Below are 26,548 nucleotides of genomic sequence, written 5' to 3' on the forward strand. Positions count from 1 at the left end.
CCTGTCCTCTCCTGAAGGTTCTAACTTATACTGGAGTAGAGTTCCATGGGCACAGGACAACATCTAGTACCTCGCCCAACTGGCCATTCTTCATGTATGAGCCCAGATAGCGAGTGTCAGCAGACTGTTCTACCACGCCAGGACACTGTAGCTGAAACTGATCCTGTTCCCCTCTGCCATTCGCACCCATGTGTTTTCCAGCAGGGAAATAGTGATCAAGAGCAGAAATCTTGATTCATTTCTCCCTCCCTTCTCCCCCCCCCCCCCCCCGCTTCCATAACCCCAGAAGCACTGGAGGAAACCCTGGGGCTTTTCTGGTCTGAATGACTAAGTTCCGCATTTCCCAACTGAGCCAGCGGAGCAGCCATCAATTCAATTATTTATTTTAAATGATACTTTCAGCTGGGAGATTGAGTGGCACCTGGGTGGGACACTGCATTTTCACCTGTAGGATCTTAGGTTTGAATTCAGCATATACTGATGTAATGAAAGTCTCCTCTGGCTGTAAGGGTCCCTGGCGAAATGGGTTTGGGACAGTCTTAACCCAGTTCTCAATGGACCCAGGCCCACAGCATAAAACTGCCAATATTTTTCTTCCAAATTGACTATCTGCCTCAGTAACGAAGGTGTGGGAAATGGAAATGTCACAGTGATGCTGTAGGTGGTGCTCTTGTGAGGCCCTGGGTTAAGGCATGTTCGGACAGAGCAGCCTGAGTTCACTTTGCATTGGACCGTTATTGTACTTGACCTGCGAGAGCTTGACAGTGGGGGTAGATTTTAACTTTCTCCACCTGGCGGAAAACTTGAAGTCAATGGAAAGGAAAGTCATGTGGGATGTATAACGAGAAGCCGATCCGCCACCACCTGTTTTCCGCTCAGCGATGAAAGTTAAAATCTACCTCTTGATGTTTCTATTAAAATAGGCAGTGTTCTGTACCCCAACACTGAAGCCCCTCTGAATATGTACAACATTAAAATATAGGTTGTGTATATCAACGTAAATATACATTGAAATATTTCTAAATTGCTCCAGTGGTAGTTTCTGTCAGTATATCTCTGATAATTTAAAGTTTACATTTTAAAGAAGCAATTAGCTTTACAATGTACGAGAAAGCTCACAGACAGTTCCAGTAAATAACTGCTTACCATTGCTCTCTGTTATATTGCGGTCACTGCTGTAATGTGAGTAATGAATGGCTTTCTCTAGCGGTGTGTGTAGTTAAGTTTCTCTTTCCTACAACACTCCCTTCCCTATAATGCGGTTTGTATGGATCCTGAGGGATGTGTTTTAATAAGAGGTTACTACATCTTACAAACTACCAAGCCATTGTCGACCATTACGTCATTGAGTAACACATGACAAGGAAAGCAGTTCTGCCATTTAACAAAGCTCTTCTTTTTGGTGTCTTATTAAATGATCTAATTTTAAAACCAAGATTATCAAGCCATGTAACTCCTTGGCTGCTTTAATAGACTCAACTGTTTCTCTCCATTTTAGTATCATCTGCAAATCTTACCAACTTGAATTGTATTTCTGAATGCAAGTCCTATATATAAATTAAAAACATTGGCACCCAGCACAAACACCAGGGCACTCCACTGTGTACATCTCCCCAGTCTGAAATCACTCCTCAATTATCCGCTTCTTCCTCTCTTTCAGCTAATTTTCACCTGGTTTCACTTAGGATACACCAGGTGCAGCAACCTTTCTTGTCGAACTTAATGAAACACTTTTTGGAACTCTAGGTACATTACCTGATGGGGCTTTCCAACATCCATTTAGGATGTCAGTTCCTCAAAAAACAGTCTGGGAAGTTGATCAGGCAGGACCTCTTCCTTCTCAAACTGTATTGCTTGCCACTTACCACATTATTTTTGTAATATGAAGTACAACCATTACTTACAGATGAAATGCATGTGTTAAACGTAAATGCCAACTGTTAAGAATCTTTTCTATCTGTAGTAATCACAATGCTGGATTCATTCAATCGGGTTTAAGTTAATCAGATTAAAGTGAATAAGGTTAATGCCAAAAATTATCTCTGTGATTTAAGGAAAAAAAATCCAATGGAATCCCATTTGTGTGCAAATAGACTTAGAAATAACAAGGAATGGTGCAGTTGTACTATTATTGCACAAACCAGAATCAAAATGGCACCTGATTAAAATGGGTCTGCCACCAATTGCCTCAAATGTGCACATGTCAGTTTGGATTAGATTCCAATGATTGGAAGATCACATCATTGTCATGTGATCTTCAATGTGCTAAAGCGTGCTTGTTTATGGTTAATTCGCAGGATGAAGCAGCTCAGCCACTCAATCTGTCAGCCAGACCCAAGACTTCAGAGCCTGTCCGGTCTCCCACATCACCCACCCAGAGCCTCTTCCATACAAATAAATCCAGTCCAGTCAACCTGCCCAACAAAAGCAGCATCCCCAGCCCTGTGAGTGGTACACCAGGAAGAGGATCATCTTTAGGTAAGTGCACAATGAGAATGAAGAAGTATCTTTATACCTTTAACATTATGAGAGAAGAGTTGCTCTGGATGCTACACCTAGTGATATTGTAATTGCATTTATGAGGATTTCATGTGGTTGGTATTTCTATTGAAATTAAACGTGTTCTTTTTGGTATTGCTAGTTGACCATTTTTCTACCGATCAAATGTGAATAACATTGTACAAGTCAGAAGATTCTGCAGTCTAGGGTGAGCTCTTTGGGAAATTTGTTACAAGCTTTGTGCTATGAGAGAGCATACTGGGAATTTGGACCTGCCGGTCATCGGGCCCTGTACAATTTTCCATTAATTAGCCAAGAGTACTAATTCATAAAATCTAGCCATATATTTCTAGATGCTTCAGGCGCTGAAGAAAAAATATCTGGCATTGGAACCAATTGGACCCAATCTTGTTAATATTCTCAAATCACCTTCACTCTTACCGGTGCAGCACAGTATAGATTTTCCTACCACCACCGACTTAGCACACAATTAGATGAGCTGCAAGTCTCACGTGAGGATGTTTATTACATAAAGCATTGGTGAGACTCCTGTTACTTCAATTAAACAGGTTTATTGACAATTCAAGAGCATATGTGAAATCATTCTGTCTCTTCCCCCCCCCCTGCCCCATACACGTTTCCACTTCCTGAGTTCAAAGAGAGGTTCTGATGTTTTCTTAAACTAGCAACTAATATTACATTTATCATATCCTACTGTTGGCGATGACATATCCTTTATATCCATGCTGAAGCAGGGCCAGTTGGATGAGTTCCAGAATACTTTTATCAAAAAACTGTGCATATACTCAAGTTTCTCTAATACAAATGCAAGCTTGGCCATTGATTCCCTTTAGTGTAAGACACAGGTTGTGTAAAACGTGACCATAACCAGCAATGTATTTTAGTAGATAGATTATATCCTGCAGAAGGCCGATGGACATAAAAATGAAAGTGCATTATTGTTTGTTCTTGTCTCTTATTTCCAAAAGCTATGGAAATTTAGAAATCCATAGCCAATCCATGTAACGCTCAATTGTCATATTTTCTGACATGTACATTGGATTCTGATTTGATTGGTGAATAATTATCCAATCACCAAATATCAATTGGCGACTCAGTTTATGCTTCGATTACTCACAATAACACAGTTGCTGATTTTGAACTAATCTATAACCTGGCCTTTAGTGGTGATCCATTCTTCCTGCTACATCAGAGCGTGTGGCTACATTGTGCCCTCCGCAGGGTCAGCCTATATCAGTAAGACAGGGACCGCCTCACACCCAACCTACTCCTCACCTACGAGTCTCAGCAGATCTGCTGCCCCAAGAGTCTCTGGGCCTTGTTACACAGCTCGCTGCTTCTCAGGTGATATTGCAGCCATAATACATGAGCGGATGGGGATAGAGAGAGAGAAAAGAAAAAGGGTTTTAAAAACGTCGAAATGGTGTTGCTTTAGAGGAGGTCTATGAGAGTGGCCTCAATCGAGCCACTTCTCAGGATTGTGGCCCTCCACAAAAAGTTAGGCCTAGTTCCAGAATCTCTGACTCCTGCGACCTGCACTCACTAGGGCTACAGTGTCGAGTGAAGCTTCCCACTGGAAGTACGGGATCAAGGGACTATCCCTAGTGAATACTTCTTGTCTATACTATAGACTGAATAGTTATATTTGCATGAATCACAGTATTGCAAAAAAAGTTGCCTACCCGTAAGTTTTGTTGTTCTGTTTCTAGAATGTACTAAACTTGGAAAGCTTGTAAAGTTTTTTCTCCCCCCTCCAACAAATGACCCACCTTTAGCATTGTGCTTTGCTGTGTGTCAAAAGAGGGCAAGAACTAATGAGCAAAATCTAAATGCTTTCTTTTTTTGGTCCTCATTTGGAATACAGAGTTCAAAATAATTTGTAGCTTTGATTAACGCAGTGGCGCCGAACATAATTGAAAAGTGCTTAGTGGTTTTGGGTGGTGAGCAGCGGAAAGTCTGACTGATGCGACTGAAGAGAGGGTCCAGAGGGAAATATTATTCATTACCAAAAAGTCCCATATCCCCACACAGATCACTGCACTTCAGTAATTCACATCTTTAAAAAAAATGGTTATTTTAAAACCATTTGAAAAGAGGTGATGTACATAAAAAATCAAGAATGAAAAATAACAGCACCAGGGAAAGTAGTTTTAACTGCTCTCTCAGCTTTGCCTACACTACTATTACCTGAATTGGGTCAGTGATACAGGGTCTAATACATCTAGTTAAGAAGTGCGAATCCATTTGCAAGAGTCGGGTTGTAGCAGTGTGGAGCACATTCTTAGGAATCAATGTTCCAGATAATGTACTGAAAGGAATAGCTTCATTAATAATTAACAGCTTTGGAAGATTCTCGTCTGAATCCAAATTTGCTTCAATTTTAATGAGTGTTTTTCTTTCAAAAAATAAATAATGTTGACAGTAGGATAAAGTACACTTTTCATATTGAATATTTTGAATTTGACAACAGATTGGCCAGATGGTTTAGAAAGGAATCTGCTGTAGACAGACTAGTTTATTACACAAGGGGGAAGTTGTATTGGAAAAAGAGGACCTCTATGGGTCAGAATGATATTTATTTTGTTGTAATCTACAGTTTGTTATAAGCCAGCCTGTTTCCTTCTTAGGGAATTTCATGACTACTTATTCTCCCTACCCTAGACATCCTCTCCACTCTGAATTCAACAGCGTTCCTGGGTGATCAGGACGCAGTGATGAAGGCAATCCAGGAAGCACGGAAAATGAGAGAACAGCTGCAACGGGAGCAGCAGTTGCAGCAGTCTGGGCTTGAAGGGAAGATGTCGTCCATGAATAGCCTGGGAATTAACTGCACGGGTAATAAGGTGAGTGTTTGTTGTAACACCCAGAAAGGTGCTTACCAGCAGAAAAAAGTCAGAGTACTCTCGTCTATTGTTTTATTGGCTTCTATAGCAGGGGATGAACATTTAGCTTTGTTCCGTCTTTTAGCTCAGCCTTCAAAGTTAAGGTTTTTTCAATTAGGAGTCTTCGGTCTGAAAACCAAGGCTGGTGTGCAAGTGGGGATGAAAACTCTCTTAGGTAATTGAGGAACTCCCGATTGCCTTACCAGGCCTCCAGGGAACTTGCAACACAATAAATTGCCAATCGCACATGAGACCACTAAATGGACAAAAAGTTCACATTACACCAAGGAACTAGATTTAGACTCCATGTTATCAGTGGAGAATTGGACACAAACTAAATACCAAACTTAGTCAGTAAAGTTGCATCCTTACACTTTGCACCAATGATAGATGAGGACTTGGTTGCAAATCTGCCACTATTCCTCCAAGGGATCAGAAGTTAATCGATCATCAGCGATTGGACATGAAAGCTAGAGCACCGACACTAGCTTAATGAATATATCTCAATATATCTTATATCTTATAAAAGTTAATTCCGCTCCCTCGTACAATTAGACTTGGTGGGTTAGATGTTCATCCTGTAAAAGTGGCATTGCGGGCTGGCTACCCGTTATACAAACCGCCCGATTTTCATTTCCATTCAGTTCAATCAGGCAGTTTCTATAACGAGCAGCCGATCTACAATGCCACTTTTACAACCGGGCGGCAAGTTGCAAATCTACCCCGGTAACTCGAAGCGAGTAGCTCTGATGGTGCAATCAAGGCACCGTTTGAACAAAACTATTCAAAAATAAATAGAAATGGACAGGACAAAGCAAAAGAATGTTAACGATAATCAAAATTCTTTTGTTTGTTTTCTCAGAAGGGTTGTTATGGTGATGATCCCTCTTAATGACTTGCAGTTAATAACTTGTTCAAAGATAACTTGGTATAGACTTATCTGCGCTTCAAAGAGTGAATGTTTCTTGTGAATGTGCTTTTCAATTTTCAATGCTTCGTTGCTAACTGGGTTGCACTATTAAGATCTATACAATTTAAAATGAGTATAAATAAGCAAAGCTCTTTAGTGTGAAACAAGTCTGTACTATGGTTTCTTTGAACTTGTTGTGACCTGTTATTTCAAGGAAAGGAAAAATGAAATTTCCAAGCCTATGGTGAACCCTACCTGGTCCTCCTGTTTCAGTTGAACAATAGATAGAAGAGTATTTGTCAATGATTCTTCAACAGAAATTGTTTGAGGGCAAGAGAAATATTATGGCCTAACCTTGAAGAGCATTCATTACAGCCGATTACATGTTTACAGGGGAATTGTGGGTAACAGTCGAGGATTTCTTGGGGGTCCATCAGTTGACCCATCCATCACATTTCCCGTTACAGTGCACATACTTGTATTTAATAATTTGATCAGATCCGCAAAATGTTTCAGCAACTGATGGCTGAGGTGAATCTGGCATAGTTCTGTATGTTTATAAATAGCACTGGCTTGACCGCACAGGTGGTCTGTCTCTCCAGGGCATGTTCAGTTAAATGAAGGTGTTTTCAGTCAGGTAGGGAAAGAACGGTCAAGCGATAACTCAGAATTTAGGATTGTACACAGGTATGAACGCCTGAGTAATGAGCACATGTTCTGTAATGCTCAGAACTGACTTTCCACTACTTCAGTTTCCATTACCAGAGTAATTCAGAGGATGAAACCCAATAACACTCATCCATTCTATTGCCCCTTCACTCCCAGTGGAATGTGACTCGTGTAAACTCACTTTGTCTTCAATTTCATTCCCACAGGTAGAAATCTCACAGGAAAAGACTATTTATTTTGATATTTGATTTATAACCTGTGAAGCATGTAATATATTTTAATGGAATTTCCTGAGATGTAAATATATTCCTGTTAAGAAATGGCCTGTATAAAATGAGCATTCTGACAAACTCCACTGTCTCAGTTAAACGCAAGGTTTGGGAATGCATTCCTGAAGTATTGTCCACCAATGATGTTAAAAAATGTTGCAGCATGTTTTATACTGCAATAGGAGAACTTGGGATAGAAATTGGTCCTAGCTGCACCCGTTTTACAGGTATAAAATGGGTGCAAAAAAGACCAATTTGGGGACATCCCAAGGACGCCTGAAAAACGACCGACCTGAAATTAGGTCGGGCTATTTGGCCGCCTAGAACAGGTGTTGGCGCCTTAAATGTGCTAATGAGGAGCCTAATGCTTGTTTAAGTAGCCGTACAAGAAATTGGGCCACCCTGAGCAGAGCAGGCCTTGGGCCTGCACTGCTCAGGTTTTTGGGATGTGGATGCAGCCTAGCCAGGGGCCACCGCTGACAAGGTACGAGAATTTTTTCTTTTAAATTTCGGTGGAGCCAGGAGGATCAGGACTGCTACTCCCGGCTCCACAGTATTTCTGCTGGCTGCTATCATCCTCTTTTTTTCCATGGAAGGTTACCGCATTTATATTGTATTGTTCTCTGAATATAAATGCGGTAACCTTCCATGGAATCCCACACTCGCTCACCTGACGAAGGAGAAAGCCTCCGAAAGCTTGTGATTTTTAAATAAAACAGTTGGATTATAACCTGGTGTTGTAAGATTCCTTACATTTATTTTAACAAGATCACAAGATAATTATGGATAAAGAAGGCCATTCAGTCCATCTTTATTTATCCATCCAAAAAGACCCTAGAATTCCCCCGCTGAGGCAGCCAATCGATTCTTAAATGATTCCAGGAATTTCACCTCCACTACTCTATCCAGGTGTCCGTTCCAAGTATTGATCTCTCTTTGTGTGAAGGAGAACTTCCTGACATCAGTCCTAAATTTGCCTTTTACTAGTTTGAGCCTGTAATCCCTTGTCATAGTCACAATTTAGTTTAAAGTAATTTTCTGGATTTATCTTTTCCATACCATTTACTATGTTATATAACCTCTTCTGATCATATTGGTAGAGAGATTTCTGAAAACAAATGAACCAGTTGGCAGAGAGCCATTTATAAAATAATTGATTTCCTCAAACGAGTAGATACAACGTGATCTCGCTTACCGTCCTTTTATTTTAACCCTCCCAATTATTTTATTATTATCCCCTCTCCTATTAGAGCCCATAGAAACCCCTAAAGTTTCAAACAACAGTAAAAAAATAAAATGCCCTTTGGCTGGAATCAAAATCCTTGACTGTATTGTCACTTAGTCAAATTCATGCCATCTCTCCTGCAAATCCCTATTTGATTCTCCATTCAGGTTTCTGCCCCTTCCACCACACTGAAATAGTCCTAATCAAAATGATGAATGGAATTCTCTGTGAGTGTGGCTGTGGTAAATTGTCCCTCTTCATCCTTTTCGACCTCTCCGCAGTCTTTGACACGGTCAACCACACCATCCTCCTCTAATGCCTCTCCTCTGTTGTCCAGTGGGACTGGCCTTGCTTGGTTCCACTCTTATTTACCAATCACAGCGAAAGCATCTCTGCCATTGGCTTTTGTTCCCACCTCCACACTGTCATTTCAGAAGTCCCCCAAAAATCCATCCTTGGTCCCCCTCCTCCTCCTCAAGTACATGCTGCCTCTTGGCAATATCATCCGTAAACATGGGGTCAACTTTCACAAGAACACTGATCACGCTCATCTCCACCACCTCTACTTCTCCACCACTACCCCTCCACAACCTCTCTCAACCCCCCGCCACTGCATTTTTATTGACCGACATCCAGTCTTGCTTGAGCAGCAATTCTCTCCAGCTAAACATTGAGAAGACTGAAGCAATTGTTTTCGGCCCCTGCCACAAACTCCATACCCTCACTGCTGACTCCGCCCCAGCCATTGTCTCAGGCTGTACCGGACTGTTTGCAACCTCGGTGTCCTATTCAACCGGAAGTTGAGCTTTTGACTTTGTATCCTCTCCGTCACAAAGACCACCTACTTCCACCTCCATAACAACACCCACCCCTGCCCCACCTCAAATTCTTAATATCTCCTTCTTTGGCTCAGCGTTCGTCTTCTCCTTACACCAGCGCCCATAGAACCCTATCTCAGTTTAAGTCACTGCCTTCAGCGGAGGAGGGAAGAAAAAGAAAGCAATCTGAGCAGGAAGGTATGAATGTCCATGCACCTTTTAAAATTAAAAATTAATGCAAGTGAAAGACATAAATAGTAATGGAAGAGTTCAAGTACACAGAACTAAAATTTAAAAGATTACAGGGCTGAAATTTCTCAGAAGGTTCCACTGGACTCCCATCATAACTCTGGCGGGATATCAGGGGAGCCCTGTGGAATTTCAGCCCCTACGTGTGTAACTTACTGCTTTGTAACCCACAGAGTGCAATCTGAGCATAAATACTGCAATGTGCTTTGAGCCCATGTAAAACTCAACTGCATTTACCAAATAGATAGTCCATTTTCTAATAGCTCTGCTGGAATTTGCTTTTGTACATTACATTGCTCTCAGAACAACTTAAATGGGATCAAGAACAGGTTAAAATAATCAATAGGGGATTCTTACCAGAGATATTAATTATTGATTTTACTGAGAGTGGTGACATGAGGAGGGAGGGGGCAAACTCCTGGTCTCACAATGCAAACATAAAGAAATCTATCTATCCCTACTAGACAGTCAGCAACTCATTCAATGCAAGGTCTTATTAAGAGGCACATAATCTAAATGATTGATTGAAAACTCAGTCAAATTAAACATTTTTTTTTCTCTGCACAATACTAATTGTCACTTTCATCATTGACTTTTAACTCCTGTGCACATCATTTTGGAATGTCTCATTATTCCATTACCTGCCTTGGACACAAGTGCTGGATCAGTGACAAAGTCAAAGCATTTCCACTTACAGCAACATATCCTACTGGAGTCAAAGGTTAGCTGCAGAGTGCTGAAACTAAATCACACTGGTCATAGCCTCACTTGATCTATTTCCCCTCATTGCATTCACCGAACGATCAGAGTTAGACAGAAACTCAATTAAATATATATTTATTTAAACTAAAATGAGTTGTGAGTAAATATTTCATATACCAGGAACATGCTGTTTTCCCCAGTTGCTGTCAATAGGAATAAGATATTTGTTGAATCCCATCAACTCTCATGACATTGTGTTGTGATGACACTGTGCTGAAATCTTCCTTCTCTGTAACTGTTTCCCTGTTCTCACATAAATCCATTTCACAGCTTGCTCCTGGATCTCGCATGTGGGCTGAAGGAAGAACTTCCATTGCATATCTAGTTGTTCTGAACCATGAAGGAGAACTGTTTAGATATGCCTTGTATTCCATAGTGTTAACCTGCACTGGGACTTTGATATCGTTGAAGAGAGATGAAAAAGACCAGAATGCTCTTAACTCCTTCTGAGCCCAGTCCTGAAGAAGTTAAAGTTGGTATCCATCAAAACCCCATGTACTCATATTTATCAACAATTTGACCAGGCGTCCTTGATTCACTCAGTGCATGTTTTCGAGATTCCCTCTTATACATATGAAAAGAAGGGTGAGGAAATCCCATCAGGCCTATCAATGCTCACCCTATCTGTTAGATAGTGTAACCTCATGTACCACCCTCCCAAATCGTATTTATGCTAACTGGGGAGGAAGTCATCATTTGATTGGCAACTTACTCCCCTCCCTCTATATTACAATGTCCTTAGGAACATAGAACTGTATGGAACTAGAAAAGAGCATTTGTATTCAAGGTTACAAACTTCCTTCTCTGCCTTATCTCTCATAATCTTCTGTAGCCGTATCTGTCAAAGATTTATCAATCTCCGTTTTGAAATTCATAACATCCTCTGCTTCCACTCCCTTCATAGTTGTCTATTCCACAGACCTCTGCACGAAGAAGTTATATCATAACTGTGTAGTCATTCACTTTTTCTCATCTAGACTTGAATCCATGTCCCTTTATCCTAAAGTTTGTATTAATATTGAACATCTCTGTGGGATCTAGTTGATCTATTCCCTTGAAGATGTTAAATACCTCAATAAGCTCACTTATAAGCTGCCTTTTTTCCAATGTAAACGTCCCTGATACTTATAGTCTTTCTTTGCAACACCAATGCTCGATTCCATTTCTCAACTTAGTTAACCTTCTTTGAACTTCCTCTAAGACAAGCATGTCTCTCCGGTGGTAAGGTGCCCAGAACGGCACACAATACTCAATGTGGAGTGAACTGGTATGTTGCGCAAACTAATTCCCTCGAGCAATACAACCTGTGGCTGGTAGAGTCTGTATCTGACAGAGGGGGTTTCTATCATGCAGAAGCCCTGCTTTCCAGCAGGCAGTGTTCACCTAGGTGTTAAGGACACAGACTGCAATGACTTACCACACGCATGCACTGTGCATGGCTGATCTACCGGATCTTCTGGAATTGTCTTTACTTACATATTCATACCGAACCTCTGGCCTGGATTAGGCCTCTTGCTGGGAACTTGCATTGTTGGAGACTGCAGTGACCTAACCTGTCCCACCTTTTAGTGATTTTTAACAGACTGGTCTCTCTGAGCGTAAAAAAAATTTGATTGCGTATCCTTGCCGAGATTTAATTGCTTCTTTTTTGGTGATGCCTGATGTTCAACAGTGATGATTATTACTGAAGATTGCACTGCAGGATTCAATTTAGCCATGTGGCTCCATGCACCAATCCTCAGTAGGAAGAATCAGAGAAACAGTAATGTTCAATACATTTGTTTATGATTAGAAATTAAAGTAGTGGTTAGAGCTGCACACTATTCATAACTACTAGGATGCTGCAGAAAATTATAAATAGCATTCAATCAGCACAAACATATTCATTTGATTATATGCACAAAATGAATGAGGTTTTCATTCTGTTGAGTGTTTTTGGGTATACATGGGGATAGAAATTCCTCTGTGTACTATTTTTAACAAATTGGTTAATGTGTTCGGGTGAAGTTCTTCTGTTCGCTATTTTAATAAAGACGCTAACTCGTTTATTTTTTATTGGGTTAACTACTTTATTAAAATAGTGATCAAAGCAATTACTATCCTAAGATCACAAAGGAAAAAAAATACAGGAAAGAATTTTATTCGGTTTAAAATTCAAAGGCTTCAATAATCTAACGTCAGTTGAGAGCAAACACGTAGACATCATAATTCTAGATTAAATGAGTAAACACGTAGAATGTATGGCTTAGGATCATAGAATCATAGAAAGTTACGACACGGAAGGAGGTAATTTGGCCCGTCATGTCTGTGCCGGCCAAAAAAGAGCTTTCTGGCTTAATCCCACTTTCCAGCACTTGGTCCGTAGCCCAGTAGCTTCCTGCACTTGGACATCCAAGTACCTTTTAAATGAGTTGAGGGTTTCTGCCTCTACCACCCTTTCAGGCAGTGAGTTCCAGACCCCCACTGCCCTCTGGGTGAAAAAATTTCTCCTCAGCTCCTCTCTAATCCTTCTACCAATTACTTTAAATCTATGCCCCCTGGTCACTGACACCTCTACTAAGGGAAATACATCCTCCCTATCCACTCTATCTAGTCCCATGATAATTTTATATACCTCAGTTAAATCTCCCCTCAGCCTCCTTTGTTCCAAAGAAAACAACCCCAGCCGATCCAATCTTTGCTCATAGCTAAAATTCTCCAGTCCTGGCAACATCCTCGTAAATCTCCTTTGCATCCTCTCTAGTCAATCACATCTTTCCTGTAATGTGGTGACCAGAACTTTATGCAGTACTCAAGCTGTGGCCTAACCAATGTTTTATATAGTTCTAGCATAAAATCCCTGCTCTTATATTCTATGCCTCGGCTAATAAAGGCAAGTATCCTGTATGCCTTTTTAACCACCTTATCTACCTGTCCTGCTACCTTCAGGGATGTGTGGACATGTACTCCAAGGTCCCTTTGTTCCTCTACACCCCTCAGTATCCTCCCATTTATTGTGTACTCTCTTGCCTTGTTTGCCCTCCCCAAATGCAGTACCTCACATTTTTCTAGATTGAATTCCATTTGCCACTTTTCTGCCCACCTGACCAGTCCGTTAGTCACAGACAGCTAGCATGGATTTGTTGCAGGCAAGTTGTGTTTGACAAATTTTAATAAGAGTTTTTTGAAGAAGTGATCAATGTATGGATAAAGGGAGTAGATGTGATATATATGGATTTTTAGAAAATGTTCGATAAAATGTCTCTCATGAGACGTATTACAAAATTTCAGGGATATGGTATAAAAGGAAATGTAGCATCATAGATAGAAAGTTAGTTGATGGAAACAAAGAGGGTAAATGGGCGTTTCTCAGACTGGAGAAGGATTTGGAGTAGGGCCCAGGGCTCAGTGCTGGAAGCACTTTTATTCTCAGCATATATAGAAGATTTGGACTTGGGCATAGGGAACACAATTTCAATATTTGCTGACAGCACAAAAGTAACAGGGTGAACAACGAGCGAGCTAGATTGTAGAAGAAGGCAGACTAGTCAGACAAATGGCTGACGCAAATTAATGTCGAGAATTATGAGATAATACATATTGGAAAGAAAAGCAAATTGCAGTGCGAACAATTTCTTTCCCTTTATCTGTGGATACTTCTTTGTTTGTTGCTTTTCTTGTGCTCTAGATCATATTCCAGTGTCCTTTCCAGTGGGTGGAGTGACTGTGATGACAGGCTGTTGATGTTAGTGGGAGCCTCTTGGGATTGAGGTGGCTTTGTAACTCTTTGTGCTTGGTCATGAGATTATCCTGCAACTGCTTCTGCCCACATCCAATGCTATGGTGGCTGTCTAGGCCTGCCCACTTTCCAGCACGTCTTCTGTTACTTGTACAGAGTGGGGTGAGGGTGGGAAATAGGTCAGATATAATGTTGTCCTGAGGGACAGCATCCTCACCTATGCTTATGCCAGTCGTGTCCCTTTTGCCCTCAGCATATCCACTGATTTGTGTGGGATTGACTTGAGGGCAGCAAAGAGGTTTGTGAAGTCCTGCATACTGACTCTCTCAATTTGTTCTCCTGCTGCCCTGCCTCCCCCCCGGACAAAAGAGAGACTCTCCCAATGTGCAATGGACCTCTATCACTAAGCTGGAGATGTCTGTGCAGTTGCCATGTACTCCATGATGCTGTTCTGATAAGGTGCTATGCATGACTGTACACATGCAGCTAGTGGACTCCTCCACACTCACTGTCAGGGCATTTTTCACCATCTAAGAAGACAATCATGGTCTTGCATATATAAGAAAGTTGCTATCTGTGCACGATCCCTGGGATCTGCAGCTGTAGAAGAATATGAACTAGGCCTGTGACCAACAGGTTCCTGCTCCTCCACTATCACCGCCACCACATCCTCCTCCTCACTCCTGCTCTGCAAATCAACTGATGGTTCTTCCTCAAACTGCCTTTCCGGATCTAGCTAGAGTGATTGTACCTCTGCAGATGCTGATGAAAGGTGGAGTGAGTGATACAGGGTGATTTGAAATACTAGCTTCTTTGCTTTCACTGAGAGCTACAGCTGGTTTTTGTGGAAATGGGAACCTATAGAGATACAAGAGCAACATGAGTTAAAAACCACTTCAAGCATACTTACATGGAAATGCACTGTGTGTCATGGTGTTGTGTTGAGTGTATGCCAATGAGGATTGAGTGAAAAGGGGGAGAAAGAATAACAGGATAAGAATGGTACTGACCTGAACTAGAGGCGCACCTCCAACATCACCCTGCCCCACTCTCTCTATGCTCTCAGTCACTTTAACGTCCAGCATTCCCTCTTTGAAGAGGTTAAAGGGCTTGAAATTATTGGGCCCTTCTCTTGCACAGCTTGCCCCTTCCTGTTATGTTCTACCTTTTCTTGCAAGTGGAGAAGTAATGTTGAGATGTTAGAAGGTTGAAAAGCACACACAGTGATACCCAAATGCCCATCCTGCATCCCAACATGTCTGTGAGTAAATAAACATGCAATATGCACTTGGGTTTTCTTGGAAATTTGGTTGCTGAGCATACTATAAGTGTGACAATAGTTCCAGTTTTTGTTGCAGCTAGCAACTATACCATACAACAGTATGGGATTATATGTTACGGTACAAAAGAATAGTAAGGTTATCTGAGCACCGTACATGTGACTGCAGTCAAGGTGTTACAGGTTGAGAGAAAATACTTCATGCCATGCATATTTTGCCTAACTGCTTGGTATAATGAAACTTTGATAGATTTTCTCAGGTTGGCACAATTCTTTCTCATCTGTTCCCAGGTCCTCTGGGTATTAGACAAAGCATTCACCTTTTTTGCTACATCATCCCACTCAGGCTAAATTGTAATCCCATGGTGCTGAACCTTTTGTTTGCCCACTTCCTAGCTCCACAGCCACATTAATGAAATGGATATTCCTGGCTGCTGCTATTTTATAGGTCTAACATAGAAGATTTCCAGGATCAGTAGAATTCCTTATGGGCAAAAACCCAACCCCTTTAAATGGCTACTGCAAAGCCGTAAGAGCTGCAACAGTGCCAGCAATTCTCCACCTCCCCTCTCTCTTCCCCCCCCCCCCCCCCACCCCGACTCCCAACTCCCAACAAGACATCTAATCCAGGCCAGAGGTTTGGTACGATTAAGGCCAATTCGAGAAGATCCAGTGGACCAGCCATGCACAGTGTGTACGTCTGTTAAATCTGTCCACTATCTGGCTGAAAGAATGCAGACATTCAGATATCAGCCCTTATATTTAATCCAGTAAAGAAGTTATTGTGTATCGATTATCTATTACTCCTCAGGCCTCAAACATCTGCAAAGGCAGATTATTGATAAAAACACAGTTTCCAGATTATAGGGACATGGTCCATTTATAGGAACTGCTGTTAATCCATTGAGAAGGAAAATGTTTCTATAAAACTCAAAATGGTAACAGATGTACTCTAACCAGTACAGACTGCAGCATTTTAAAAAAGGGCAATGAATGGTATTCGTCAACTTCAATTTTTCTTAGTTGTGCTTACATCGTAATTAGGTGGAAGAATAAATATAAACGATTGTATGGTTGTACTTTGTAGCTTGAAAAATGGTATTGATGCTTTAAAACTGCAGTTACCGCATAAATCAAGTGGCACTGGTTTAAGGTTAATAATTAAAAGTCTGTATCACCCAAAATGCCTTAAAATAAAATCTGTTCCAGAACTAATCCTTTTTCCTCTGGGTGAGATTGAGCAGTCTATAATGTGCAGTATTTACAAATAATGTGGATATTGATGCTGGAAGTGTAAACATAAGTTGATATAATCTGCACCTTCACAGGGGAAAAAAAAGGCTTTTCTGTGATAAGAGTATAGTGAAATCTTTAACTAAATCAGCGCTGTTATTAATTAACTTTACAGCAATGTTGGTTGCCAGTGAGTGTCGTTGCAGCTTCAGACTAGAAGAATCATTGCAGAAAGATAACTGAGCTTCATGAATAGAAATGTGACATTTACAGCATAAAACTAACTTTCAGTAGATTTTCTAAATTTCTCCAACCTAATACATGAGAATTTTATTTTAATTCCTTTATTTTGTCTCCCATACTTTTGTGACCAAGATGACTGCCCAGTCATCTCCAGAGACACTGCCATTGCTGCTCATTGTCGGGCATTTAGGTAATGCTGTGATGAGGTTTGGCTCACTCCTGTTGGGATACTTTTTTACTTCCATCCACCTTGCTCAGTGCTGTGTTTGTCGACATAGCTGAAATCATTAACTTATTGTATAGGGAAAGCAGAAGACCTAATACAAATGCTAGCTGAAGTAGAAATTCAAATTCACATCTGCCAGCGCATAACCCTGTGTGTTAATGCTTCACAAATCTGCCTTGAAATGGGAATTCCGATGAGTGTCCCACATGAACTGGATATGTGATTTATAATATATTGCAATATGTGCTGGACCTGAAATTTCTCAGTAATCAACTGCAGATTATTCCTTGATAAACCTTCAGTGATGATATTGCAAGTGTTAAACTCTTAGTCTGAAAATCATTGCACATCAGTGACATGGAGTATACTGATGGCTAACAACTGTGCTGACACCAGCATAAAAACAGAGGGGGTCATATTGACTTTGGATGATATCGAAATGGCAGCCCGTTTTACATCTTGAAATCAGGAGAGATGTATAACGGGCATATCGATATCGCTCATTTTACACTATCCACAAAGTCAAAATTACCCCCCTCCCCGGACTTAGAACTAATTGAAACTCTTTGCAGGGGCAGCTATGGGTCCACTACAATTGGCCTCGATGCCCTAGGCTACACAGGGGTAGGGGGGAGGGGGGGGATCAGGCAGGATTTCCACTCCTAATTGTTACTCAATAACTCCTATTTGTGTGTAGGATAGGGTATGGATTGGCTATGATGTCCCTGATGTTAAATAGCTTGCTGAGGTTTATCATCTGGGCCCACATAAGAAGAATAGCTACTTGAGTAAAGAGTGTGGGTGGGGATGCCCCTGGAATCATAAACCAGCACACCACAGTGTTTTCAGGAGAAGAGAAAATTGGAAGGGGGGAAAAAACAAAATAAAACAACCGCGCAAAAGTAAAATGAATTAAATAACAGATGCCAGAAAGTGATTTTCAGGACTGTGATCTAATGTCAAGCTTTGGTTTTACATTTTATGATAACTTGTGAACCTTCTGATTAGATTCTTAGCCTGTAATCAATCTCATTCATCCACTCTCTCTTTAACCCATTCAGGATTGCTCTGACATTTCTACACCAAGATTTAAATCTAAGTGGATCAATACATTCCTATTTATGGGAGGTGTGTTGTGAATTATGGAATGTTCTGTAATCTTGGACTTTGCTCTAATTCTGCTTTTGTGATCATTTGAAATTTAGAAAGCCGTATATTATTCTATTCACATTATTGGAAAACGTGTGATGGTTAGCTCCTAGAGGAATTTCACTCCTTCCTCTAAAATGCCCTCGATGAGAGGGGAAAAAGTTTCACCATCAGTATATTGTTTAAAAATCGGTGACGATGAACGATGATGAACTTTGGCATCGATTTATTATTCTCTCTCATTTATGTTTGATTATTTTTATTTTAACAATGGTGATGACCTCATTGGGGAGCTGTCTTGGAGGGGTTACTGAGCCCTACATGTACAACAGCAGAATCAACGTCAGTCGAGACACTGCCATTCACTCCGAGTGCTTCAGCTATCTTATATCTTAAATCACACTATATGGCTAAGAAATTCTTCTAAATTAGTTCTGCCAATGTTTTTTTTTCTTGGTTTCCCTCCCTTCTTCTCCTGAAAGCATTGGTCCCTTGCTTGTGTATGGTTCCACAGGTTCCAGCAAACCTTTGAAACTTTACACAAGCAGCCACCCTTCATCCTTTGCGGTGAGTATCAGCAGGCCACTTTACATGGAGGGTATCACAGCTGGACCAGATCTTGTCCATACATGCACATAGTTTCAACAGGATTCACTGGGTCGTTTCAGAGAGTGAGAACCCTGGCTGATCTTTCCCCTCCCTAGGCCAAAGGCACTGAAGGAAATTGTAGCACCCTTCAACTGCTACTCTGGCTGAGATCAACTAGCTCAACGTAGACCAGGGATCAGGCCCCGATGTTCTAATCTGTATAGCTTAGTACAATATGGGCAGTATGTTTACCTACTGGGCCTGCAGGGGACCTCTGATTTATTTTTTTGAGATCCAGAAAATGAGACTCCGATTTTAATATTGCCAAAATACTGAAATTATGAGATTTTTAATGATAGCCAATTCTGCATTGTGGTGACCACACTGTAGGCATAGTAGAAATTATCTGTCTTTAGGAAATAGAATTGTGGAGTTTAACCCCCATTCCCCCTCAAACCAATAATATTTCTTTCTTGTGAATGTTCATGTGGCTTCCATTTAACACCTGGTTGTTCTCATCTTCAAAAGACTGCTAATTATTAAAGAGTTTGACAGTATTTGGTGCTCACTCTGTGTGGATCACTAGGCGAGACAGGAGAGGTATCAGCAGGTTTGAGTCATAGTAGCAGTGTGGGGATAAAGTGTGCACCATCCAGATACCATCAAAGTTTGCTGGCCGGAAATATTCACAACATTTTTCCAGTCAGATAACTTGAAAATATCGTGTGAACGTCTATGCGGTTTGCGGAACCCATCCAGTTATTTCCTTTGCATTCTGCTCATACAGAAGAAAGTGCACCATTGTGCCATTAAAATGCTCGGCTCTGTGCCTTTGGTCACTGTTAGTAATAATCTAACAGTCCATCAATCATCACTATTGCTGCTCTTTCATTAACAGCGATAATTCTCAAATATGATTGATGCTGCTGATGCAGTCCTTGGAACATTTAACATTGCCTGGGCTTTAACAAGCCCTTCATCATCTCAGTCTCTTCATCCAATACATAAGCACTATCTTGTTTATCATAATCTAAAGATACTTAAAGCATGCAACCGGCAACTTCCTAACACAGTGGTTCAATTGCTGCAAAAGAAATCTCCATTAGACCCTGACTGGTAATGACTGATGAAGCATGGGAAGATGTATTTATTTACGTTGGTTAAATGATGTATTAACATTTGCCTTTCTTGAAACTCCAGACCAGAAGGTTCATTTTTCTTTATTGCACCTTTTAAATGACGGTGCCCCTTTCCTTATGGTCTGTTTGTCAATTTCAGGTCAATTTCACAATTTCAAAGCCCAACCAGCCAGTGAATCTATTATGTGCTCAGAGTTGACCTGGTAACAGAATTATCAGTAAATGAATTAATGCAATGAAACTTCACTGACTTTAAACAGCAAAAAAAATTTGATTTAAAAATCATGAGCAAAACTGAAGCTGAGCACAAAGTACACATGTTTCAGTAAATTCTAAAGGAGCAGTATTATTTAAAAATGTATTTTTGAAATAAGAAGCATCAACTTGCCCTCATCCCACCATAGGGGCTCTCTTGCTTTTGATTGTGATCCAAGAGTAAGACCTTATGGGGAAAGATTTCCTCTGTGCACTAGGTTCCGCAAAATGAGGTTTATAATTTCGCTACACCTAGCACACAAAGGAAACCTTTTTCTTATGTAGTGTAAAAGAATACAGAGAAAGAGGAAGCTTTCACAGCAATTAATATATCAGGTCGAGACAGTGTATGATGTGTTCACCTGGTATCACAAGATAATTCAAATATCATGCATTGGTACTTGGAGTTTATTGATCAAACTTTCTTCAGTTTACAGTGCAGGAGAAAACCCTAGCCCCTGCATGTACAAGGCGTACATTCTTTCTAATTGTTTTCCCATTATTATGGAGTTAATTTTGCATAATTCTATTGCTTTGAGTTGAAACTACATGAAAATGCACGTGGCACCCACTTTCTATGTCAATAGTTCAGTTCTTTAATTGTCCTTTTTTTTGTTTGCTTTGTAGCCTATCCCAGTTATTTTAATCCGTTTAATAATTTTAAGTTTAGACAGGCTTAGGAAAAGCAGTGCTTGAACAATATTTTTTTAAAGTATGCAAATATTTCAGCCATCTCAACTAAATCATGATGTTCAGGATTTTTTAGATAGATTTACTCAAGTAATAGCACAGTTGTACTTCAGAGCCAACTCATCTTTATGTATGAGATTCTCCTACTGTTAAATTGCAGCATCAGTTAGGCTGAGAGAAAGGGCTTCTGTCTCTTCATCCTTTGTACTGTGCTGTGTGAGAGTGTTACCGTTAGCATGTGCTGTGCAGCAGGTCTTGTTATCAGACAGATTGTGTAAAATGATACTTTTTGTCAGACTGACCTTTCTCCAGTACACAGAAGCTTACAAAACCTCGGAGGCCTCCTCTGCATTTTATAAAGTGGTTGACTTGTTATTGATGTTTTTCAGCACCTCGTGTAAAATAGACTGGAACCTATTCTTCTGATCACTTGTGTTAACCACCTACCCTTACCCCTTAATTACAACAATGAGACTCTCCATCTCCAGTATTAACATTTCATTATGGGTGTTGTGCACGTAAAGCCAATGCAAAGTTCATGTCCAATAGCCTGCATCTTATGATTTGTGTTACAGCCAGAGTTAAAATAATAAAAATCAGAAATTCTAGGCTAGTAAGTAAATGTGCCCCATTTTATGGTACAATTTCTCAGATGCGAATATTTGCCCTGTTTATTTATTTGGAAGCCTGTTTTGTTACGTGTATAGGAAGGGGAATGTGTTTATATGTTTTTAATGTCCATGCACATTTAATCACTTAACAGCTAAGTTTATTGTGTTCATTACCTTTTGCTGTAAAAATATATATTCCTGAAGTGTAAATTTAAAATATGTTGTTTGAAGTATCATACAATGCAACATACTATTCTAGATCAATATGATATTATGAAACTCAACATACAGTTCCAATCGGTGATAAACCACAAAGCAAATCATACTGTTTAAAACCAATGAAGTACCAGGCTGTGTAACCTAGTATTCTAAATCAGTATGTTCACCGTGCAGTGTAACTTATTGTTCTAGATCAGTGCAATACTATACAATGCAAATATATATTTTAGATCAATGTGTTCTCCTTCCTGTGTAACTTACAGTTCAGAATCAGTAAGATACCATGCAGTGCACCTTATAGTATTAGATTAATGTGTTCACTCTACAGTGTAACATAACAGTTCTAGATCAGTGAGATATCAGGTTATGTAACCTATGCTTCCAGATGAATGAATTCATTGTGTAATGTAACTTACTGTTCAAAATGAATGAAATACAATGCAGTGCAATATATGAATATGTTCATCCTGCAATATAATGTACACTTCTAAATCAATGGGACAACATGCAGTGTAACTTGCTGTTCTAGATCAATGTGACACTACAGCATAGCATACACTTCTAGATTAATTGATGCCATTTTGTATAACATACTGTTCTAGATCAATCTGACACCATGCAATATAACATACATTTCTAGATCAATGACATGCCATGCAGTGTGACATACTGTTCTAGACCAGTGAGATACAATGTAGCATACAGTCTTCAAGCAGTTCCAAGCTATCCTATTATTGTAAGTATGATATTACATTTTTCTAAATAAATTTGATACTGCAGTGAGCTTTATGTGTGCTCTTATTAAGTTGTGCCCCTGTTAAATGTGGGAATCAGAAAAAGGAAATCTCCTGGATATCAAAATTTTACACCATTCTAACCCTGCGTCTCTTGCCAACTGAAAGGCTGCTTAGAACTTCATGTAATTGGTGAAATATCCTTTGGAGCGCACAATGGGTCCCAGTAAAATGTTGCGTGAGTTTATAAGTGATTGTGTGGCACTGTACGCTGCTGACAACTGTTGAGAATGAACATCCACTGCAATGAAGGAATAAGACATGGCCTTGTGCTTGTGAGTTCCCATATGGCCCAATGTCAGCTGTGTCACTGGGTGAGCTACAAGCAGAGGCAAGGTGCTTCACCACAGTGGACAAGGAACATTGCTGGACACTCACATGCCTCTTAGCAGCTGGTTCAAGAGCACACTGGCAAAGGCCTGGAAATTTCAATTAAAAGTGTGTGTAAGGGAATAGGAGAAACCATTTGTTGAACTAAATCTGTTGGACATGCACTTCAGAAAGAATGCCATTGATTGTCTGGAGTTAAGGAAGCAGTGCAGACTGAATTGGAGCAGTGTGTCATTCAAGAGCCAGGATGGTCAAAATCCGTTTCATATTGATGAAAGGTTTTGAAATGTCTTTCAGAAAGAGTGAGAGACTGAAAGAAGTTGCTGTGCACTGAGTACAGGGGAGTGAAGTTAAGCTGGAATTGTTATTCTGGTCAAGATATATTATGTAATTATAGGAGGGGGTATTTTCCTCTGTTTCCTATTGTTAACAAAAAAATCATGGTGCACACTAATAAGAAAATTCACACATTGTGTGACACACAGAAGGAAATGGATCAGGTTACAGATACTGTGTGCCATGGTGAGATAGAACTCTTCTTTCATCTCGGGGACCTTGCATGTATCTAGCCTTTGCTCTAGTCCAGGCAGAAGTGACTAGAGTAATTGATAAGAGTTTTAAGTGAACTAGTTAAGGCACTCTCTATTTAGTTCCTTAATGGACAGGCATCAACAACATAATACCTATCCATAACTTGGCACTAATTAGGTACTCTGGCTATGAGAGACCATAAACACTGCATTACCAAATTGGAAAACCATCAGTTATATAGAATTACATTGAGTCCACAGCACAGAAACAGGTCATTTGGCCCAACTGGTCTATGCCAACGTTTATGCTCCACATGAGCCTTCTCCCACCCCTCTTCATCAACCGTATCAACATATCCTTCTATTCCTTGCTCCGTTATCTTTCCTTATAGCTTCCCCTTAAACGCACCAATAGCATGAATGAATAGATGTAAAAAAATAAAAAGAGCTAAGGATTCCTTGTCATCCATTCCAGGTGAAGTTTCTTGACTCTGTCTCGACCAAACCCAATTAGTCTACCTACATTTCTATGTTTCTGATTTGCCTTTAATCTTCCAATTTTTAAAAAATTTAAGGCAGTATCCGCAAATTGTGTTAAGCAGTGCTCCTGTAGTAGGATGGAAATGGCTGGAAAGTTAGTCTGCCTTCAGATTTGACCAATGGTGACTTGATCACAGATGGACTCTGAGCTTGCTCCACAGGCAGTCTGAAGGAAGACTTTCATTGGTCTATATTTGGTTCCAGCTCTCAGTTATAGAGCCGGACAAAATCTTTACAAACTGGAAACTGGCCTTTCAGCCTGCCCTCCAGAACACACTGCCCACCACTCCATAGCCCGATCATAAAGGAGACCATAGTTTAGCCCAGGTATCTCTCCTAGTCTGTATTCTTGTGAAGGAGACAGTATGCATTTTTGCATTTGCATTTTGGCCTTTCAACAATAGTTTGAACAGCAGGCAACATTCTGGCCTTGTATAATACATAACCCACGGAAGAGAGAATCTGTTATCAAATTCTCAGCTACCCTGAGCTGCTACTTTGCTGCTCCAAAAGTAAGCAGATGTGACAGTTAATATTGTTTCATACTTATACAGGGCACATCGACAGGTTTTACTCGTGCTGAAATACTACAAGCTGTTATGTTATCTCATTTGAGTTTGAAACAGCAGGGTAAGAAGTAAAACACAAGTCAGGTTCCTTGGGGATAAAAAAAAAGATGGCTGAATAACTGGTAAAGGTTGGATGTCGATCCAACAGCATTTAACTCTGCCAAGATTAACACAGTGACTGTCGCACAAGAAACTAACAGATTTCTCCATTCTTTCTGTGCAGGAACGGGTGCCCTTTGAGAATCTTGCACAACAGCTGACAGGAAAAACAGGGGAGGACGTGAAGGTTGGTCCAGGGGTCATTGACCTCACGAGGCCAGAGGACGCAGAAGGTGAGTGGGTGACCCTGAGATGTAACAAAAGTTTAACTCGTTCAATCAGTAGTCAAATAAAGTAAGTTAAATGTATGTTTTAATGTTGGCACTTTTACATCAGCTTCACTGTTTTTTCCTTTCTTCTTTTCCTTATTCACTGTGTTTTTTCCTTGAGTATCATCAGCAGCCTACACATTGTAATGCAAATTAACACCATGCTTAATGCTGCCATTCGTTGCTTCACTGTATACATTTTGGAAAATCAAATAATATTGTGGATGGTAATCGCAGAGTCATTTCACATTTACAAATGTAACTTGAAATTATTTGATTCTATTCATGATATTTCCAGATGTGCCCAGATGAGTTCACACATGTGCCAGCTGATCTCAGACCAACACAACTTAAGAAACTTGAATGGGCACTCCTCAAGACATATCCCCAAAGCAGTTCTGAGATCTGGGGGGGACAAGCAGGCGGCAGGTAGAAGACTCTCCTGACACCCGACAGAAACCGGGCAAGTCTGGATTCTGCCCCAAATTATGCCCACCCTCCCCCAGGAGTGATCCACCTGCTTAAATCCTCCCCAGCCACTGGAATTTCATGCCCTGTGCATCCATTAGAATTCCCCAGCAGTTAAGAACCACTATAAGATTTTTAGTAGTTTAATGCTGGTGGAGATTACCGTGTCGGCGTTCCATTGAAGTCTTGTGTTGGGAATTTGTCAGAGAGGTCTAGTGGGGGAGGCAGAGTGTGAACTCCCTTAGGAGTTTTTGGGAATAATGTGTTCCCTCATTGTCTAGTGGATTAATCCTTCTAAATTCCCTGTACACCCCAAACTGCCCCAAAATGGGTGGAAATCTGGGCCCAAGAATAAAATGGCAATAACTTCCACATTTTTCATCAAATCCATCCAATTGAGCATAAATTATCCCAAAGAAAATTGCCAATAAGCCATCAATTGTAATATCGTCTCATTGGTGTATTTATTAATAACAAGTCAATCTCTCATGGTGATGCCAAGTGTAGTCTTCATGGAATCCAATTCCAGAGGGCAGGTATAATTGGACCAGGTTGCTCAGAGGTAATTTAGTCCCTATTTTAAAGACATAGGCCCCGATTTTAACTGGCAGGAATACCACGGGTGAGCAGTTAAAATTGTAACAATTGACCTCCTGCCCTGTTCTCGCCAATTGCCATTTTAACTCTGGAGCTGACTCAGACCAGAAACACACTCACTAGAAACAGGTGAGTGCCTCATGAGTAAGTTTAAATAGGGTCCGATGACCTAATTTGGACCCTGTCACAATTTTAACTGGGCGGGAGCGGCACCCGGCGGCCTCTCAGGATGTCATCACGTCTTCTTCCTCGCCACTTGCTCAACCAACGCCAACCATAGTAACAGAAAGCCAGCTGGACCTGACTGGCTTGACAGCAGCCAAATGCCGCAGGCTGCAGCCGAGCCCTCGGAAGCTCGATCTCCCAGAAGTCGCTGGCCACGAGCATCTCAGTGGTCCCCACGTGAACAACAGAAACAATCCACCAGCTCTGCTGAAGCCGCTGGGGAGAACGCAGTAGGAGTCGTTGAGTTAGTAAACCTTTTTTTAAGAAAAGCACTGGAGGGATCCCTGATTTCTGATGGTCGCAGCTCCAGCTCCGACAGCACCGTGAGATTGGGTGATCCTCCACCAGTGTTACTCTCTCTGGTGTTGTGCAGAGAGAAAGGGGTTTCTGCTTGTTGTGCAGATGCTGAGAGGGGAGAAGAAGCAAGAACTTCCCTCCTTACCCTATCATGGGATACAAATATGTAAAGCAAA

At 40.7% G+C, this 26,548-nt stretch overlaps 1 protein-coding gene across 11 annotated transcripts in view; it reads left to right on the forward strand.

The window, feature by feature from the left end:
• sox6 (SRY-box transcription factor 6) overlaps positions 1 to 26,548 on the forward strand; it is a 519,057-nt gene that overhangs the window by 457,265 nt on the left and 35,244 nt on the right. For 7 of the 11 annotated variants that reach the window (XM_067993894.1, XM_067993896.1, XM_067993891.1 and 4 more), the window contains 4 exons: positions 2,298 to 2,478; positions 5,182 to 5,363; positions 22,295 to 22,390; positions 24,641 to 24,749. In XM_067993894.1, coding sequence (XP_067849995.1) covers positions 2,298 to 2,478; positions 5,182 to 5,363; positions 22,295 to 22,390; positions 24,641 to 24,749 — 568 coding nt within the window. The remainder of the gene's footprint in view (positions 1 to 2,297; positions 2,479 to 5,181; positions 5,364 to 22,294; positions 22,391 to 24,640; positions 24,750 to 26,548) is intronic. The other 4 variants (XM_067993901.1, XM_067993898.1, XM_067993899.1 and 1 more) reach the window with 1 other exon arrangement.

Source organism: Heptranchias perlo, chromosome 12, assembly GCF_035084215.1.
Source record: "Heptranchias perlo isolate sHepPer1 chromosome 12, sHepPer1.hap1, whole genome shotgun sequence".
NCBI lineage: Eukaryota > Metazoa > Chordata > Chondrichthyes > Hexanchiformes > Hexanchidae > Heptranchias > Heptranchias perlo.